Below are 17,564 nucleotides of genomic sequence, written 5' to 3'. Positions count from 1 at the left end.
GGGCCAGGACCCGGGGCTGGGCTGCTGTGTGTCAGGGGTCCAGAACCCGGACTGGGCTGCTGTATGGCGGGGGCCAGGACCCAGGGCTGGGCTGCCAGGTGGGGATCCCAGGACCTGGGCTAGGCTGCTGTATGGGGCTGCCAGGTGGGGGTCCCAGGATCTGGGCTGGTCTGCTAGTCTTGGGGGTTCCAGGACCCGGGGGCGGGCTGCTGTATGGGGCTGCATTTTAGTCTCTCATCTGTGGCTGCAGTGTCATAGGCACCTCCGTGCTGAAGGCACAGGGTCTGGTTTAGTGTTTTAAAGGTTCTCCTGTCAGAAGACATTTACTGGGTGCCTCGCGCACATGATACTGAATGGTAGAGTCAGACGCCGGCCTCCTGTCTTCCCAGGAGGGCCCTTGAGCAGGGGGACCCGAAACAGCTCAGCAGCTCCATCGTGAACTCATAGTTTCACCCTGTCGTTAAAGACCCACCACCACGTTTCTAAGGGGGCTGCCTTTTCTGTTGGAAGCGTCGGGACCGTGCTGGGCCTTCTGTCTGCGTATGAGCCCAGCCACGTCTGTTCCCCTGACCACCAGCTTGTAAGGGCTTCCCTGTCGGGTGCAGACCGCCTGGCTCGGCCCAGTTCCTTGAGGAACTTAGCCCGTGGGGGTAGAGTGACGGGAGCCCGCTCTTCCCATGAGCGAGGACGTGCCTTACAGCTCGCGCTCCGCAGAGGGTCCGTCACCTGTGCTGACGGCGCTCTGTTCTCCGCAGTGTGCTGGCGAGGAGAACTGCGTGGACAGCCGGACCATCTACGTGGGGCACAGGGAGCCCCCCCCAGGTGCTGAGGCCTACATCCCGCAGAGACACCCCGACAACAGAATCGTCTCCTCCAAGGTGAGCTGTGTCCCTGTGGCGGGTACCCGCCCTGCTCCCAGGGCTATCACCACGCTGCCGCCCGCCACCAGTCCATGTGGGGCTGGTACACGTGTCCCACGCCTGTCCCCACAGCCGGTGACAGACCGCATTCCCGTCACCTCCCTTTAATCACCCCAGGGCATACGAGGCCTGCTTCTGCCATGTGTGTGTTGGCTGGCCACGTGCCTGTGTGTCCTGGTGCACACATCCGTGTGGGGGACACACGTGATCCCGGGCACGTGTCCCCATGCGCACATCCGTGTGGGGGACGTAGCACATTTCTTTTTTTTAAACTATCAGAGTATCTGAAATTAAGAAGAGTTGAGAACAGACAAGCCTTTCTCTTTAAGGCAGTTTTTTTAATGGAACTATTTTATTTAAAACTGCCACAGAAAACAACAGTAATGACAACAGCCATAATAGCTTTAGTCACCAGAGTTGCTCATCAGGAAAATCCCAAGCGATGAGTGTGGCATGTGGTTGCCCAGCCGGATGAGTGACAGGAGGCTCCCAGGCAGGTGTTGGCAGCGGGATCTGTGTGAACCTGATAGTCTCAGGTGGCGCTCTCACTAGAGACCCCCCACTCGCCCCCCCTCAACAGGACTCTCTAACGATTCTTAACAGTCAGCCCCTGTGCAGTACAGGCGCACCGAGAGTCAGGGAAGTGCGCTGGAAACGTGGACCCGGGTGCTGTGTGAGCACGTCGAGGTGGCGCCACGAAACCGCCCACGCTGCCCAGTGTCCATCCCGGGACATTTGTCAGGCCCTTCAGCCGCCAATGGCTCCCCGCCTCGGCTGGTTTCCCCCTCCAGGGACAAAGCCTGGCCTGAGAGTCCTAGCCCCCATCCTTTCGGGTTGATGTGGAAAGTTCTGCCCAGGACTGAGCGGAAGAACCTTCTGGAAAACAAAGCACCTGGTTGGGGTGGTCTGAGGGCCTGCTTGAGGCATATGGTAGAAGGTAGCTGGACGCTGAAGGAGGCTTGTTTATGACCAGCGCCCCTGTCACTGTTTTCACGGGAGAGAACCAGACTCGGTGATTTCTAAATGCAATATATTATTTCCATTTGTTCCTTTCAAATACTCCCGCGGTGACTTTGAGGTGTCCCGTCTTCTTTCCACGCTCTATGAGTTGCCGCCTTTGCTCCCCCTGCGGTGGCACCCGCTGTCCCCTGCCCTTCCTGCACCGGGGCCCCCACGCTGCCTCGGTTCCTGACGACGGCAGGAACCCCTCAGAACAGGGCCTGGAATACCTCAGAACAGGGCACCTGGGTGGCTCACTCGGTTAAACATCAGACCCCAGCTCAGGCCATGATCTCACCGTTTGTGAGTTCAAGCCCCGCATTGGGCTCTGTGCCAACAGCTGGGAGCCTGGAGCCTGCTTTGGATTCTGTGTCTCCCTCTCTCTCTGCCCCTCCCCCGCTTGTGCTGTCTCTCTGTCTCTCTCTCTCTCAAAAACAAATAAATATTAAAAACAAAAAGATGGCTCAGAACATGGGAAAAAGAACTGAATTTGTAAAACCTGAGTTTACAACAGTTCCCGGAGAATGTTTGCTGTAGTGTATGTGTGTTTCCTTGGGAAGAAAACATTTCTGTCAGAAGAAAAGACTGCTGGGCAAGACTTCTTCCATGCACAGAAGTCTCCACTCAGTAAGCCTCATTGCATTTAATCAGAGAGCTTTCATTGTGTGAAAAGTTACACCAGGGGCAAAATTGCCAAGCTCGCCGTGCTTTCCCGGCAGTGCCAGTGCTACGTCAGCAGTGATTGGAGTTCCATTTCCATTCTGGGGGAGACACACTGGGCAGGGGCCTGGGATGAAGCAGAAACAAGAACGGAGTCCCCAGCGCATCACTTTTACTTTCCTTCTGACGACACACAGAGCCCCGTGCCCAGGACTTGAGCTCGAGCATGAGTGGATCCGGCTTCGGGAGAAGGTCGGGTGCTGCCTCATCAGTTCCATAAGGTTGTACATGGGACACAACATCCATGTGGCCCCCAGTCTGCCCTCAGGACGCCACAAATCTGATACTAGGCTGAGGCTATGCGGTCACTGCGTACTTCTGAGAAAGCTGCATCACTTGTGAGTTTTGGCCAGGGAGGATGGTGTCTGCCAGTCACACGTGGGCAGACGGTGGTCCTAGGACTTGTGAGAGCATCGTGTCTGCTCCACAGCAACCTCGTGATGCCACCGCCATGCAGGAGCCCAGCCCCTTGTAGGAGGAACAGCTTGAGAACAGAGCCTGCAACTGAGCCTTAGCAGCGAGCCTGACCCTGACCCTCACGTCCACAGGCCTGGCACCGCCTCCTGCCGGCCCAGCACACTGTCTGCTCAGCGTGTAACCCTAATGACCCCAGTCGGGCGTGACTGGTTTCCACGTCCTGTTCTCCCAGCCGTGAGTGAGAGAGAGAAAGAGAGCCCAGCTCCACGTGTGGATTTCCTTCCACGGAGCTTCGCTTGGCCTGCGGGGCGGCATCAGGGCCATCAAGACAGCACGGTGGGGGAGCCGCTCTGGGGCACCTGACGGTCAGGACTGCGTGGTGCTGTCCATGTGTTCCCGTCTGGGGGTAGAGAGCGGTGCCGGGCTTGTCCAGACTTTTCTTCCTGGCCATGACTGGGACAGACCGGCAGGCTGTGTTTTGTCCTGAGCCATACTCCCGGCGGGAATAGAACCATGGCCACCACCACAGACAGAGCCGGGTGCTCGGGAGGCGTCTGTGACATGGGGCGCATGCACCATGGTGCTCAGTGTCCGCGACGTGACAGAGGTGAGAGCAGGGGCCGTCCTGTGGGACTCAGGACTCCTCGCAGGGTCTGCAGGGGCGAGGCGAGGACTTCATTCTGGCACGGCCGACACCAGGCACCTGCAGTCTGTGGACTGGGTCAGGGAGCTGGCGCTTGATGTCGTGGAAGGTCTGAGTCGCACGTGACATCCTGCCCGTGTCCACACTCTCCACACCCACTGTTTAACAAAGATGAAGCCGTCTGCAGCTCGTCGGCTCTTACGTGTTGTCAGATGCCCCTTTTACGGTTGCTGTCCACATGGTGCTGACCCGTTTGCACAGTCACACGCACTTAAATGATTTCATGGGTTTTCACCCTGTCACACACCATCAGGAATTAGTGACCCTCCTTTCAACCATATTAACCATCCGCGGTAATGACTTATTATAGTAATTTATCCCACGCAGTAAGAAGATTACAAAGTGTAATGTCTGAGCTGCCGTGTGGCCTCTCCTGCCTGATTAGAATTCAGCAATCATGTAAGTGGCTTTCAAGCCCAAATCTGGGCTGCTTCCCTTGCACTCTAGAATCTGGGAAGCCATAAGGAGTCCAGAAACGGTAGCATTAAAACGGGACAAGACCAGATTATACACGTAGCATTCCAGGCTTCACGAAACTCCCCACTTGGAAGGATTGCAGTGGATGACACTCTGTTTTATTTTTTTATACGTAAGATGAAAACTTTCTAACGTGGAAACTTTCAAAAATATGTAAAAAGTCAGTGATGTGATAATCTCTCACATCCTTCTCACCAGTGTCAGTGGCTGTCCCCGGGCGGCAGTGCTGGCTTCATCTGTGCGTCCACTTTCTACCCGACACTTGGCGAGGCACATCCTCTACAGCATTTGATTTTCATCTTTCGATTTTTCGGTAGGTGGAGGATGGGGTTTCCAGGAGGACCTTTTTCCATTCCTGTGACTTTGCTACCAAGTAACACATTACAAGTATTTGGGGAAGTTTTTGGTTAACTGGCGGGCAGTCAGTACGGGCTGGGAAATGAGGTTGGTTTCACAGGGTAGGGCCTTGAAGACAGCTCCATTTTGGGTCAGGAAATCCGTGAAGAGCAAAGGATCCTTCTAGGCTGGTCACAGAAACACAGACATGAGACGTAAATGCTGTTCCTGCGTACGAACTTCTGTTTCTTTTCATCTCCTTTTAAAAGTTAGTGGAAAGTAACTGACTCATTATGGCCCATATAAGAGAAAAATATATATATCTTTCTTAAAAATTTAAGAAGATTGATTGTGTTTGTATTGTTTGTCAAGCTATACAATTTTAATGTCCCTGTTATTTTTTTAGTGCCACTTGGAGCCAGAACTGTGATCCCTGCCGCATTCTTTCTGGGTGTGTGCTGTGGTACTTACTTTACACGTGAAAAAAACTGGAACACAGTCCTTAAATAATTCAGATAATTCAGTAAAGTTTACTGGAGTTCTAAGTGTCAGGACCAGGGTTTGATATGGGTCTGACCCCAAAGGCCATGTGTTTTCCAGTAGAATAAAGAGGAAATACTTTCTTTTAAAAAAAAAATTTATGTTTATTTTTGAGAGAGAGAGAGAGAGAGAGAGAGAGACAGCATGAGTGGGGGAGAGGCAGAGAGAAAGAGGGAGACACAGAATCGGAAGCAGGCTCCAGGCTCTGAGCTGTCAGCACAGAGCCGACATGGGGCTCGAACTCACAAACTGCAAGATCACGACTTGAGCCAAAGTCTGACGCCTAACCAACTGAGCCACCCAGGCGCCCCCAGAGGAAATACTTTCTGAATTCCATAGAATAGCCAGAGTATCCTGAGGTAGGGCAGCAAATTAAGAATTCAGATCATGTTTTTTTGTTTTTTGGGTTTTTTTGGTTTGGTTGGTTTTTTGTGGGGGCGGAGAAGACACTGCCGATACTTTGGGAGAACTGGCAGTCAGGGTTGGTTTTTTTTGGGGGGGGTTGTTTGTTTCTGGTTGAGAAACCAAGGTAAAGACGGAGCCACAAATTCCCCGCCCTCTGCTAGTGTCTGTGGCTACATTCCTGACCCAGAGACCTGCTTTTTGGTTCTCAGTTTGTTTGCACTCAAATGAAAGCCTAGTGTGTCCTTGACAAAACGCAGCACCTATTCATGATGTAGAGTTTCTGCAAACCAGGAACACAGGAGAATTTCTTCAACTCGATAAAGAACATCTATTATAAACCCGCAGCTGACGTCGTTCTTCTAAAGATTTTTTTTTTTAATGTTTGTTTATTTTTGAGACCATGCGAGAGACAGAGTGCAAGCAGTGGAGGGGCAGACAGAGGGAGACACAGCATCCGAAGTGGGCTCCAGGCTCCAAGCTTTCAGCACAGAGCCCGATGTGGGGCTCGAACTCCCGAATCGTGAGATCGTGACCCGAGCCAAAGTCGAACACTTAACCGACTGAGCCACTCAGGCGCCCCAACATCGTTCTTAATGATGAAAAAAGAGATGCTTTCATCCTAATTGAGAACGGTGAAAGTTTCCCCGCCGCCGTTCCCATTCAGCGTCTTACTGGATGTCTTCACTAATACAGTGAGAAAGGAAAGGGAATACAAGATACACAGTTTGGGAAGGAAGAAACCACTGTTAACAAGTGACATGATGGTCTGCAGAGAAAAATGCCAAAGAAAAATCCCAACAAAACCTCATAAGCAGAGCAAGGCCAGCGGCAAACAGTTGAATTCTCAATTAGAAACACCATTACATTGGCATGAGACAACGGAAAAACACATATGTGTAACAAAATATGTACAAGATCTATGTGAGGGAAACTATAAAACTGTGATAAAAGAAAAGATTTAGATGAATGGAGAGACATTCTGTGTTCATGGATGGGGAGGCTTAGTGTCGTCATTAAGATGTCAGTTCTGTCCACCTCAATCTATAGAGTCAACCAAATCCTCATCCGAATCCCAGCAGGTTATTTTGTGGACATCAGGATGCTGATTCCAAAGTTTGTACGGAGAGCCAACACAATATTGAAGGAGAACAAAGTTGGAGGGCTGATGCCTCCCAACATCTAGACTGGATGTCAAGCCATAGCACTCAGGATAGTGTGGCCAGTGGACCGGCATAGAGCCTGGAAATGGACCCCCATGTAAGATGGTCAACCAGTCTTTGACAAAGGAGCAAAGGCAACACAATGGAGTAAAGACCGTCTCTTCCCCAAAAGGTGATGAAACTGCTGGGTGTCCATTTACAGAAAATGAGCCCAACACGGTTCTTACACCATTCACAAAAATTAACTCAAAATGGATCATAGACCTAAATGTAGAACACAGAACTGTAGAAGTCCTAGATGGTAGCATGTGAGAAAATCCACACAACGTGGGGAGGGCCATGAGAGTTTGGGCACAGCGCTGGAAGCACTGGCCGTGGGAGACAAGACTGCTGACTTAGGCTGCATTAAAATTAAATTTTCCTGCTCTTCAAAAGACACTGTTAAGGGAGTCAGAAGACGAGCCACCAACAGGAAATATTTGCAAAACACAAAGCCCATAAAGGCCTGGTATCAGACAGGACACAGAAGGGAAGGGTTGCTGGGGTGGGTCCAATGGGTGGGTTTGGGAATACTCAGAGCTAACAGACCAACATCAAGCTCGGTGTTTACTGGAGGTTAGTGACCTCTGGGACATGGCTGTTTGCAACACAAAAATTGAGGAAATTCTCCTCCTGGGGGAAAAATCAAAAGTCTGGAGATTAGGAGGCGGCCAGGACCAGTCCCCCTCTCTATCCTTCCAAGCCCTCCATGTAGAGAGGCGCCTGGGGCTGACCCCGGACACCTGAGCCTCGGGGATGTCTCCAGGCAGTCAGGACCGCCTGGTGATGCCGACTTCTATTGTAGCTTCCTGTTGCCAGCTAGTAACACTGTCACAAGACCAAAGAGAGCCTATGGAGGGAAGAATGCTGAACGTAAATGTTTTAACAGTCACAGGTTTACATGGCATGAAATAGACCTTAATGGTAAAACTTTCATTAAACTACGTTGTGTTATGTCCGATTATCTGGGATTGGGTAACTCGTGTGCTACTTTTGGGGTACGTGTTCTGTGTCAGCAGTTCGTATTCACGGTCAGCCAATTGATAAAATAGCTACAAAAGTCTAAATTTTGAATGGTGAGTTTTGTATCTAAACATTTTGTGCTTTGAAATCCAGCACCATCGTTGTATAGCAGAGTGACACTAGAAAGTAAAATGTGATCACAATGCCACCTCTTTGTTTTTTCTTCTCTACAGTACACGTTTTGGAACTTCATACCCAAGAACTTATTTGAACAATTCAGGAGAATAGCCAACTTTTACTTTCTTATCATATTTCTGGTACAGGTAAGGCCAGCGGACTTTTTTTTTTTTTTTTTTTTTTTAATCACCTCAAACATACATTCTAAATAAGTGACCTTCATTCCCAGGTGATCAACTGTGGCTGGCTAAGGAGGGTGAACAAGGACTTGGGGCCCTTATCTACACGTCCCCCACCCGTTTCCTTCAGGGACAAGTGTTTTGGTTCCTCTGACTTGGCTGTGACCACCTTCCCGTCCTGGAGGGGAATCAGGAGCTTACCTGGTCTTTAGGAGAAATTCAGCAGCCAGGCTCGGCTTTATTATGTGGAGCCCCTTCCCAAGTGCACAGGGTGCTCTGAAGAGATCACAGAGAGGAAGAGAAAGGAGAGAAAACCAGAGTCCAAATCAGGGAACAGCAGGTCCAATTCGTTTTCAGAATAGCAATCACATTTTCTTCAGTCACGCGAAATGCAGTGGAAGGACTTACAGAATTTCCCCACCGTTAAATTATTCAAATACTGTCATTGAAGCCTGGCGCCGAAAGCAGAGTAGAAAATTAAGATGTGCACTGGAATCAGACTTGTGTCTTTGCCACTGTTGGCAAGGTTTCCTTAAGCAGATCCCTTAATTAGAGCAAACTACCCTTGGTTTTGTAGGAAACAGGATGACTAACCCCCAATCTGATTGACCTCTAGTCGGGGGATAAAGCGGGTGACAGTAAAACAATTTGGAATAAGCAAAAGCAAATGTTTTCGTTGGCGTTACAGGGCCAACCGGTCTGTCTAACGTCAGTAATGCGTGTTTTTGAGAATGGCCCTACGATTCTGTTTTAATTGCAGTTGATTATTGACACCCCCACGAGCCCAGTGACGAGCGGGCTCCCACTGTTCTTTGTCATCACAGTCACGGCCATCAAACAGGTAAGAAGTCTGCAGAAAAAGGGAAGGCATCACCATCCCTGTTACATAACATCGCATTTTATCCAAAGCGGAGTAATCTGGTTTGTGTTGGCTAGTTCGTAGACAATTTAACCAAGTTCTAGAAATTCATTTTGGTAACTGCCTTCGATTGACACTTGAGCTAAAATAAGAGAGATTATGTAACGCGGCAGCTAGCGTGATGCCCTGTGAGTCTGAGGGGGAGGCCAAGGTGTTCACATTCAGAAGCCACCAGAGATGGTATCTGTTTTTAGAGGCTTTTCTTAGCCTGTCCACACCGTCGGCCGTCTGAGCTGTAGGCACCTGCTGTGTGCAGAGTCTGGGATGCAGTTTTCTACCAGAGCGTGCTGACTCCCAACTCACCGTGTGCAGGGGGCTGTTCTCCTGGGGCCACCCAGGCAGAAGAACACGCCTCAGTTCTTTCCACTGTGCACGTAGCCATGTTAGTGCTGCAGCCATCGCCACTGTCTGGTTCTGGAAAATTCCCATCCCCTCAGAAGGAGGCCACGAGCAGTCTCTGCTGTTCCCCTCCCCGAGCCCCTGGCCACCAGAGGTCTACCCTTGTCGCAGCCACACTTCCCACGTGGTGGGGGTGAGGTAGCTCTTTGTACTTTCGGTTTGCATTTCCTTGGTGATTAATGATATTGAGGATCTTTCCCTGTGCTTATTGGCCATTTCTACGTCGTCTTCAGAGAAAAGGACCTTTGTCCATTTTAAAATCGGCTGAAGCATCTTTTCATTGATGAGTTGCCAGAATTCTTTTTTTTTTTTTTTTTTTTAACGTTTATTTATTTTTGGGGGACAGAGAGAGACAGAGCATGAACGGGGGAGGGGCAGAGAGAGAGGGAGACACAGAATCAGAAACAGGCTCCAGGCTCTGAGCCATCAGCCCAGAGCCCGACGCGGGGCTCGAACTCCCGGACCGCGAGATCGTGACCTGGCTGAAGTCGGGCGCTTAACCGACTGCGCCACCCAGGCGCCCCTGCCAGAATTCTTTATGTGCTCCAGATAAAGATTCCTTATCTGCTGCAAACTTTTGAGCCCAAGGATTTTTGCACTTCGGTGTTGATACATCAACCTTCCATTTGGGAGATCTGGATAATTTGTAAAATGGCAGCTTCTAGTGAAATGATTGGTGGTCAAATTCTTGCTGAAAAAGCCATGCTTTCCTGGTGTTATCCTTTAGATAAAAATAAAGAGAACAAAACATGTGCTTTACATGAGATGTGGTGTGAGAACAGCCATGGGGTGACAGTGGGTGCCAGTGTTGCGGTGATTTTCTGTAGGCTGAGGAAGGACGTAGAACGGAATCAGGTTCTAGTGTGTGTGCGTAAAGAGCGCCTCTGGGTTGTCTTCTGCCAGCCTAGTCGGTCCTCAGTGTGAGAGTGTCCGCATTAGTGTTTTTTTAGTACAGAACTGGGAGCAGCATTTAAGGATTTCTTCGTATTGATTTGCGTTTTATTTCTCAGTCTTCAGTAATCTGGGAATACAGATTTGAACAGAACGATTTTGCTTCATACCCATTTGATTGGCTTTTAAATGTAGAAGCCTGCAGAGCAACCAGGGACAATAATGTAGTGAAACGCATCCACTCTCTGCTGACGGCAGTGTGGTGGCGCCATGTTAGAAAACCATTTGGCACTAATGGATGAGGCAGAAGCTGTCAATGGTGGGACCCGTAGTCCGAGGGTGTCCAGTATGTGCAGTTGGTGTGTATTATATGCGTCTCAGAGTACATGGAGGCCCCACAAGGTGTCCTGGGATGTTCGTTGCAGGCCTCTTTGTGGAAGAAAAACCAGGGACAAGATGTCCTTCAGTAAGGTAACAGACGATACGTTCGTTACACGTATTGGGGTTACTTGTGCAGTAGCCACGTAGTGTGGAAGACGTAACACTGAGTGACGCACTCAGTTACAAAGGAAATACTCGGTGCGTTGTCCTCATGCATTTGTAAGCACGTAAACACTTCAGTTGTTTAGGACACACGTGTCAGAAAAGTGGAAAACCGTGATCAGAAGGAGTCTTTCCGAGGAGGAAGGGAGAGAAGGAGTTGGCATGTGGATCAGAGGGGCTGAGTGTGTATACCACCTCTCGGGGTCTGCTCTGAGTGGTGGGCACAGTAAAATGAGGTGTTTCCATTGCTTCTCTATGTGTTTTCGGGAGAATAACCATCCTTGTCCCCAAGAAGCTGGTATAGAGCCCACGAGAGGGCCTCAGGAGGGGCACAGAGGAAGGGGACAGTGGCTCTTGGAAGCTGGTGGTGATGGTAGGCAGGCAGAAATGGAGCGGAACGCGTCCCAAGGTCCTGTGGACGCCAAGGGTCCTGCCAAAACCACGCAGCAGATCAGGACCGGGAAGATAAACCTGAAGCACTGGCTTCCTAAAGGCACTTGAAGAAATTCAGAAAAGGGCGGGGGATGGGGCACGTGTGCTCGGCCAGGTCTTCACTGCCTGCCACGCTGCCGTGGCGCCCTGCGGTCCGCCCACCGCAGTGCCCTGGCTGAGAATGAGCGCGCACCGACCCCATGGGGAACACGCGCGGGCCCGCGCCCGCAGCTGCTGCCGTGCGGCCGTCTGCGTGACCCAGGTCCTCAGCAGGCCCGGAGAGACCCGACCCCGCTCCGCTGAGCTGCACGCAGGCCCAGAGAGCCCAGAGCTGGCGGAGTGGTTCCCTGACCCACCGCGGCCCACAGAGTCCCTGCAGGGGAGCCATGAGGTCTGGCATGTGGCTTCTCTCCAAGGGCTCCGGCCTGACCCGCTGCCTGGCTCCACGAGCACAGGCCCTCTGCCCCCTGAGGCTGCGTGCCCCCCAACACTCTGTGCCTCCCAGGATCCGTGTCCCCTGAGGCTGCATGCCCCCCCACACTCTGTGCCCCCCCAGGATCCATGCCCCCCTGAGGCTGTGTGCCCCCCCTGCATTCTGTGCCCCCCAGGATCTGTGCCCCCTGAGGCTGTGTCCCCCCCCCTCACTCTGTGCCCTCCAGGGTCTGTGCCCTCCAGGCTGTGTGCCCCCCCCCCCCCCCCGGCTACATGTCCCCAAAGGGTTTGTGGAAGGGTGTGTGATGACCCCCGTGTGGCGGAGCTCAGTGACTGCTGGGCTGCCTGGTGCACAAATGTACCTGTGCTCTCCCACCTCACCTTTGCCAAGTGCAGCTCTCCCCCTCCTGAGCCCCTCACCCCATTCCTGAGGGTACCTGGCTTTCTGCCCCTCCACCTGTCCCCTGCCCCTCTCCTCCTCACCTTCATCCATGCTCTGGTTCCTGTTCTGGACGGCCCTCGGCCCTCCCCTCCTCAGCCCTGCTTCCCCAGTGACCCCAGCTGGCACATGTAGGGGATCCAAGGCCTTTCCTTGCAGCTGAGAAAGCCCCCTTCGGGGAGCACCTGGGTTGTCCCAGGTGGATGCTAAATGGCTTCTGACAAGCATCTTGCCAACTCTGTCCAAATCCCCAGCGACTCGAGTGAGCTCTCCACGGCCACCCACCCACCTTCCCAACTGGTTTTCTGCTTGCCCCACGCTGTCTGCAACCCTCCAGGCTGGCCCAGCCCCTGCCACACCCACGTCTGCTCCTGAGCCCTCATGCAGCTCCTGTGCTGTGGTCTCTGCCTTACAGGACAACCACTCAGCATCCTCCAGGGGCAGCTCAGACCTTCTCCTCTGAGCCCCCTGCACACACATCTGCACACGTACACTGTGGTCACACTGCCAGCAGTGGCTGTGACGTGCTCCCTGGGGCAGGGAACCAGGTGAGGCTCTGCCTGGGCCTGCAGGAAGGGGCACGGGGGACCCCTGCCCAGATCCTCCCGCCTGAGCTGGTCCCGGCGCCTCTGAGGCCGTGGCCATGGTGCTGACGGTGGGCAGCCAGGTGTGGTCACCCCAGTGGTCTCTGGCACAGACAGAGGAGGCGTGTCCCACAGGGGAAAGTTTAGAACCCTGCAGCAAAAGTCGGGGCTGGTGTGTCCTGATCACTGGAGGCACGAGAAAGCAGGGGCCGACCTCCTGGAGGGAAGGATGGGGCAGGGTGGTGGCCAGGGCCATGAAGAAGTAGGTAGATTTGGGGTCCATTTAAGGGAAAAGCGCAGTACTTGCTGGGGGGTGGGTGTCAGCGTGAAGAAAGGTGACTTCTGCCCCTCGCTTGTCCACGGCTGCAGCGGGACGCAGGTCGCAGCCGTGGCCCGTCCGGCAAAGCCCAGAATGATGGGCTCAGGGCCGTCTTCTCTCCCCTCCAGGGCTATGAGGACTGGCTTCGCCATAAGGCGGACAACGCCATGAACCAGTGCCCGGTGCACTTCATCCAGCATGGCAAACTGGTCCGGAAGCAGAGCCGGAAGCTGAGGGTGAGTAACACTGGTGGTTTGTTCTAGCCCAGACGCAGAACAGTCCAAACCCAGAACATGGCAACATGGCGGGTGCTACGTGAGCCGAACCTCTGTCTGGAATTGCTTCTTTACAGCTGGAGGCCAACCTCCTCCCCAAACGCTTCTTACTAAAACAGGCGCCTTCCACTATCTGTTTTCTTAACTTTAATTTTATTTATTATTTTCAAGTTGTAATAGACTTGATTTTTTAGAGAAGTTCAGTTTCACAGACCCCATCAGGGTTGTCTGAACTTTATGAGATTGTACTCACCAGTCACGATAGAGAAAGTTCTAACACGCTGTTAAAGAATTTATTCTAGAACAAGGCAAAGTCATATTAATGTGAATTCCATTGGTTGGAAACTGTGAAAATAGGGACAGAAACCTCACTGAAGCCTTCGTTTTAATTTCCTGTTTCAGTGAACCATTCATGCATCATTATCTGTTAAATGTTGGCATCACTTAGGCAGTGGTTTTCACACCTGTGCTAGCCAGTGGGAAGCATGTACCCAGACAGGGAGTGTGATTGCTAAGGTTTATCCTGAGGAGTGCTCGCTGGGACCCCATGGGGCCGCTGCACCGAGGCTGTCTATCTGTTCTGCAGGTGGGGGACATCGTCATGGTCAAGGAGGACGAGACCTTCCCCTGTGACTTGATCTTCCTCTCCAGCAGCCGTGGAGACGGGACCTGCCACGTGACGACCGCCAGCTTAGACGGGGAATCCAGTCACAAAGTACCGTGCCTTTCATCTGGGGCCACACAGGCCCTGCCCCAGCCCTGCTGTGCCTGCAAACACAGTGCTCCCAGTGGTCACAGGGCACCCCAGGGGGCTGTGCTGGCCATGTGGCCCCTCAGGGTCTGTGGCAGCCAACCATGGTTAACAGAGGCAACTTCATGTTATTTCTTAGCTGTGCCGTTTAGCCAAGGGGCCAAATTAAGGATGCAGTGAGTAGACTGTGGGAATTTTGAAATTTTTCATTTAGTGTCTTGGCTAGACTAGAATTATGTAAAAAGCCACACAAGAGTCTAGATTTTAAGTGACTGTTAGTTCAATGAGTGCCTTTTTGTTAGAATATCTTCAGGATTTTCTGAACTTATAATTAATGTCTTGTACTCCATGTGGAGCTCTGTTCTGGCAGTTGGTGCTACAGAACTTTAATGATCACGAAAGAATAGAAGATATCACTATTACTTTTAAGGATTTCATTATTTAAAAACTGGAAGCTTCCATGGAGTTTAGGGAAGTGAGTGTAGCTCAGTGGGCCCAACCGTGTGGGAGACGTCAGCCAGCTGTGGCTAATAGTGGAATTTGGCCATGAGAAAGAGAGGTTTTCTTTCTTTCACGGATAGTTCACATCCTTGCATGAACCGTGCGGGACTTTTTGGGCACATTTCCTACATACAGATCCCGAGAGACCTAACATTCTGGCACCATTCATACTAAGTAAGGAAATCCCGGGAGACTCGGTGACTGTGGTCTCGGGGGCGCGGGGACACCCGGTGCCCCACGCATCCCTGGCTGTTGGCAGCGGGCTGTCCCTTGCGCCTGTCCTGCGGGAAGGGTGCCCCAGTGTCGCTAGCAAGCGGGTGCTGCAGTCTCCGGCCACGTGACTGTTCTCCATGTGAGATGGGACGGCCATTGCCCCCACACATTGCTGGCGGACGCCCCCCTGCACCTTGCTGGCTACCATGCTCAGCATCCCGTTTGTGTTTCTCTGGTGTCACCTCTGCACATTGGGTTTGGCCCGGAGGCTGGAGTTACCTGAGCCCTTTGCTTAAAAGACAGCGAGGCCCCCACACTGGTCACATTTATGGCTTGTGTGGCCTCGGGCAGGCACTTTGAACTTCCCTGCAGTTTCAGCATCCATGGGACAGACTTGTCTTCCAGGGGCTCTTGTGAGGATAGACTTAGTCTCCCAAAGCCCCAGGTGCACAGCGGGTGCCCCAAGGTGTTGTAGATACTGCCGCTGCTGCTTGAGTGTGTCTCCTGCTTGTTTTGATTCATGGCGCCCTTTCCTGCCCACACTTGATTTCTGGGAGGCCCAGAAGGCGTTCAGAGACATGCTGTCTTTAGCAGGCCCTTGCACTCCGACTCTGAGCCCAGGCGTTCACGTTGGTGATGCGTCTGGGCTGGGGCATCAGCATTGCCTGGGTCATGTTAGAAATGCCATTCTTGGGGCCCCCAGACCCAGCACGTCTGCTTGGGGCTGGCCCCGCTGTCGCTGCCCCACAAGCCCTCCAGGGTCTGAGGCTTGCTCGGTTCTCGAAGCCATCGGTGGAGGCCCAGCGGGCAGCCGTGTGGTGAAAACTTATGCTCACCAGCAGCGCCAGGCAAGGGTGGTGTGATGCCAGGGACACCACCGTGTACACAGTAGGACCTCACATGAGGAAAAGGAACATTAACTCTGTCACAATGGCAGATCCAAGTGTCCCACTTTACAGAGGAATGTCCCACAGCTGTCAGCTTGAAGTTGAGGGTGGCAGGCAAGAGCGGAAGTTTCTGGCACCTAATAGAGGAACAACAGTAGCCCCATGTGATTCTGTAACTTGTTAATACCCGCAAACTGCGTTACGCGTTCACTTACATGTTACTTGTGTGAACATTTTCTCTGATGTGGTAACTAAGCTTTGTCATTGGGCTTAGCTGTGGGCACAGCAGATTAGACGTGGGTGCTGCCCCCGTTAGAGGGGTGCCAGGGTTGCGTCGGTGGTTTGGTGGTGAATTCACCTTTCTTGTCTGTCTGCAGACTCACTATGCCGTTCAGGACACTAAGGGGTTTCATACTGAAGAAGATATTGACGGCTTGCACGCCACCATTGAGTGTGAGCAGCCCCAGCCCGACCTGTACAAGTGAGTCCCATCTGTGCTCCCAGTAACTACCTTTGTCCCCCCAAGTGTCCTTGCTCTGCACCGGCCACACCCAGCACCATGCTTGTTTGGAAAGACCGTGTAAAACCGCTGCATAAAAACGAAGACCAAACCAGAAATATGTCACTTAGAAATTTTCATGGTTCAGCAACATTACGATCTATAGCCGTTTATGCAGATATTTGGACTGGCTTTAATGAAACAAGCTTATTGAAGAAAAAGTAATTTTCTGTGACATGAGGAACCGATTTTAAGGAAAATCCTTGAAGTCAAGGGCTAATAAGGACAGAAAGTAAAGGGGGAACAGGGGAGGAATTTAGGTAAAGATCCCAACCTGCGAGCTTCCCGGCGGGAACTGGGAGGTGGGTGCAGGGAGCAGGAGGGTGCCTGGCCCTGCGTCTTGGCCACCGCTGCAGGCAGTGACCCGGCTTCTCTGTCGCCAGGTTTGTCGGCCGCATCAACGTCTACAGCGATCGGAACGACCCCGTGGTGAGGTGAGCACAGACACGCTTGTGGGCGTTTTCACCCCCGCTGTCAAATCCAAGTGAATTCTTAGATTACTGATAAGAGGTTTCCACTGCTGCTGCTCCATTGGGTTTTGAAGACAGAATTCTGCTTTACGAAAGGTCCAGCTTCCGTTGTCTTTTGTGCCTTCTCTTGTGAACACAGCTATATGTGCCAACACCTGATGGCACTCACGGAAAAAGTTCTCTCCCCAGTGTCAGGAGCCCCTCTAACCGTTAGCTGCTGCCCCCGTTGGAAATGCCCTTCGACCTTGTAGACAGTGAGGTTGAGGGATTCCTGACATTTTATCAGAACGTAAGCACCTACTCACAGTTGTCACTGGGACAGTTTTGGTTCTAGATTGTGTCTAGATTTAAGGGGCTGTGCCTCACTGGGGACCATGTGGGTGATAGGCAGGTGTGCTCACCTGTCATAGTCTGGGACCCGTCACACACGTGGGTTGTGGACAAGGACCCGCACCTGCCAGGTGTCAGTGCTGAAGCCCAGGGGCCGCACTGTCTCCCTGTGTCTGCAGGCCTGTGGGTGTGTCTTTTGGACGTTGCTCCCCGCTCTGGAGGGTTTTGCTGCCCAGGTCGCCGAGACGGACAGTTTAGGAAGTTGACTTTGAGTAGGATTCAGACTTGACCTTTTCTGTAAACCTCACTTGTTGGAGACATTCTTGTTCTTCCGATTTAAGTGATCTCCAAACCGTTGATACCCTGGTGTCACCTTATGTGTCAGAGAAAACCACTGCCTAGCAGTAAGAACTATTTCAGGGGGACTTTGATGAAAATAAATTGTTACTGAAAGGTAAGCCCCTGGGGCCTCTCTCCTCCTACAATCTTGAAATTCTGTTTTCTAGAAATGACTTGTGCACTTCACATTTTAGCACTGGTACCCAGTAGTGCTAGGGAGGCCGTGGGGCATGGCCGTGGTCTTTC

General features: G+C 52.1%; 1 protein-coding gene across 10 annotated transcripts in view; it reads left to right on the top strand.

Moving 5' to 3' along the window:
- ATP11A (ATPase phospholipid transporting 11A) overlaps positions 1 to 17,564 on the top strand; it is a 123,730-nt gene that overhangs the window by 57,523 nt on the left and 48,643 nt on the right. For all 10 annotated transcript variants that reach the window (XM_086708222.1, XM_086708226.1, XM_086708271.1 and 7 more), the window contains exons 2-8: positions 756 to 878; positions 7,913 to 8,002; positions 8,796 to 8,876; positions 13,122 to 13,229; positions 13,855 to 13,983; positions 15,998 to 16,101; positions 16,563 to 16,613. In XM_086708222.1, the coding sequence (XP_086564348.1) occupies positions 756 to 878; positions 7,913 to 8,002; positions 8,796 to 8,876; positions 13,122 to 13,229; positions 13,855 to 13,983; positions 15,998 to 16,101; positions 16,563 to 16,613 (686 nt within the window). The remainder of the gene's footprint in view (positions 1 to 755; positions 879 to 7,912; positions 8,003 to 8,795; positions 8,877 to 13,121; positions 13,230 to 13,854; positions 13,984 to 15,997; positions 16,102 to 16,562; positions 16,614 to 17,564) is intronic.

This window comes from Puma concolor, chromosome A1 (assembly GCF_028749965.1).
Source record: "Puma concolor isolate L17-30 chromosome A1, mPumCon1.1.hap2, whole genome shotgun sequence".
In the NCBI taxonomy this organism is placed as follows: domain Eukaryota; kingdom Metazoa; phylum Chordata; class Mammalia; order Carnivora; family Felidae; genus Puma; species Puma concolor.
Note: the sequence above shows the minus strand (reverse complement) of the source record. Positions and strands in the feature narration are given on the sequence as shown.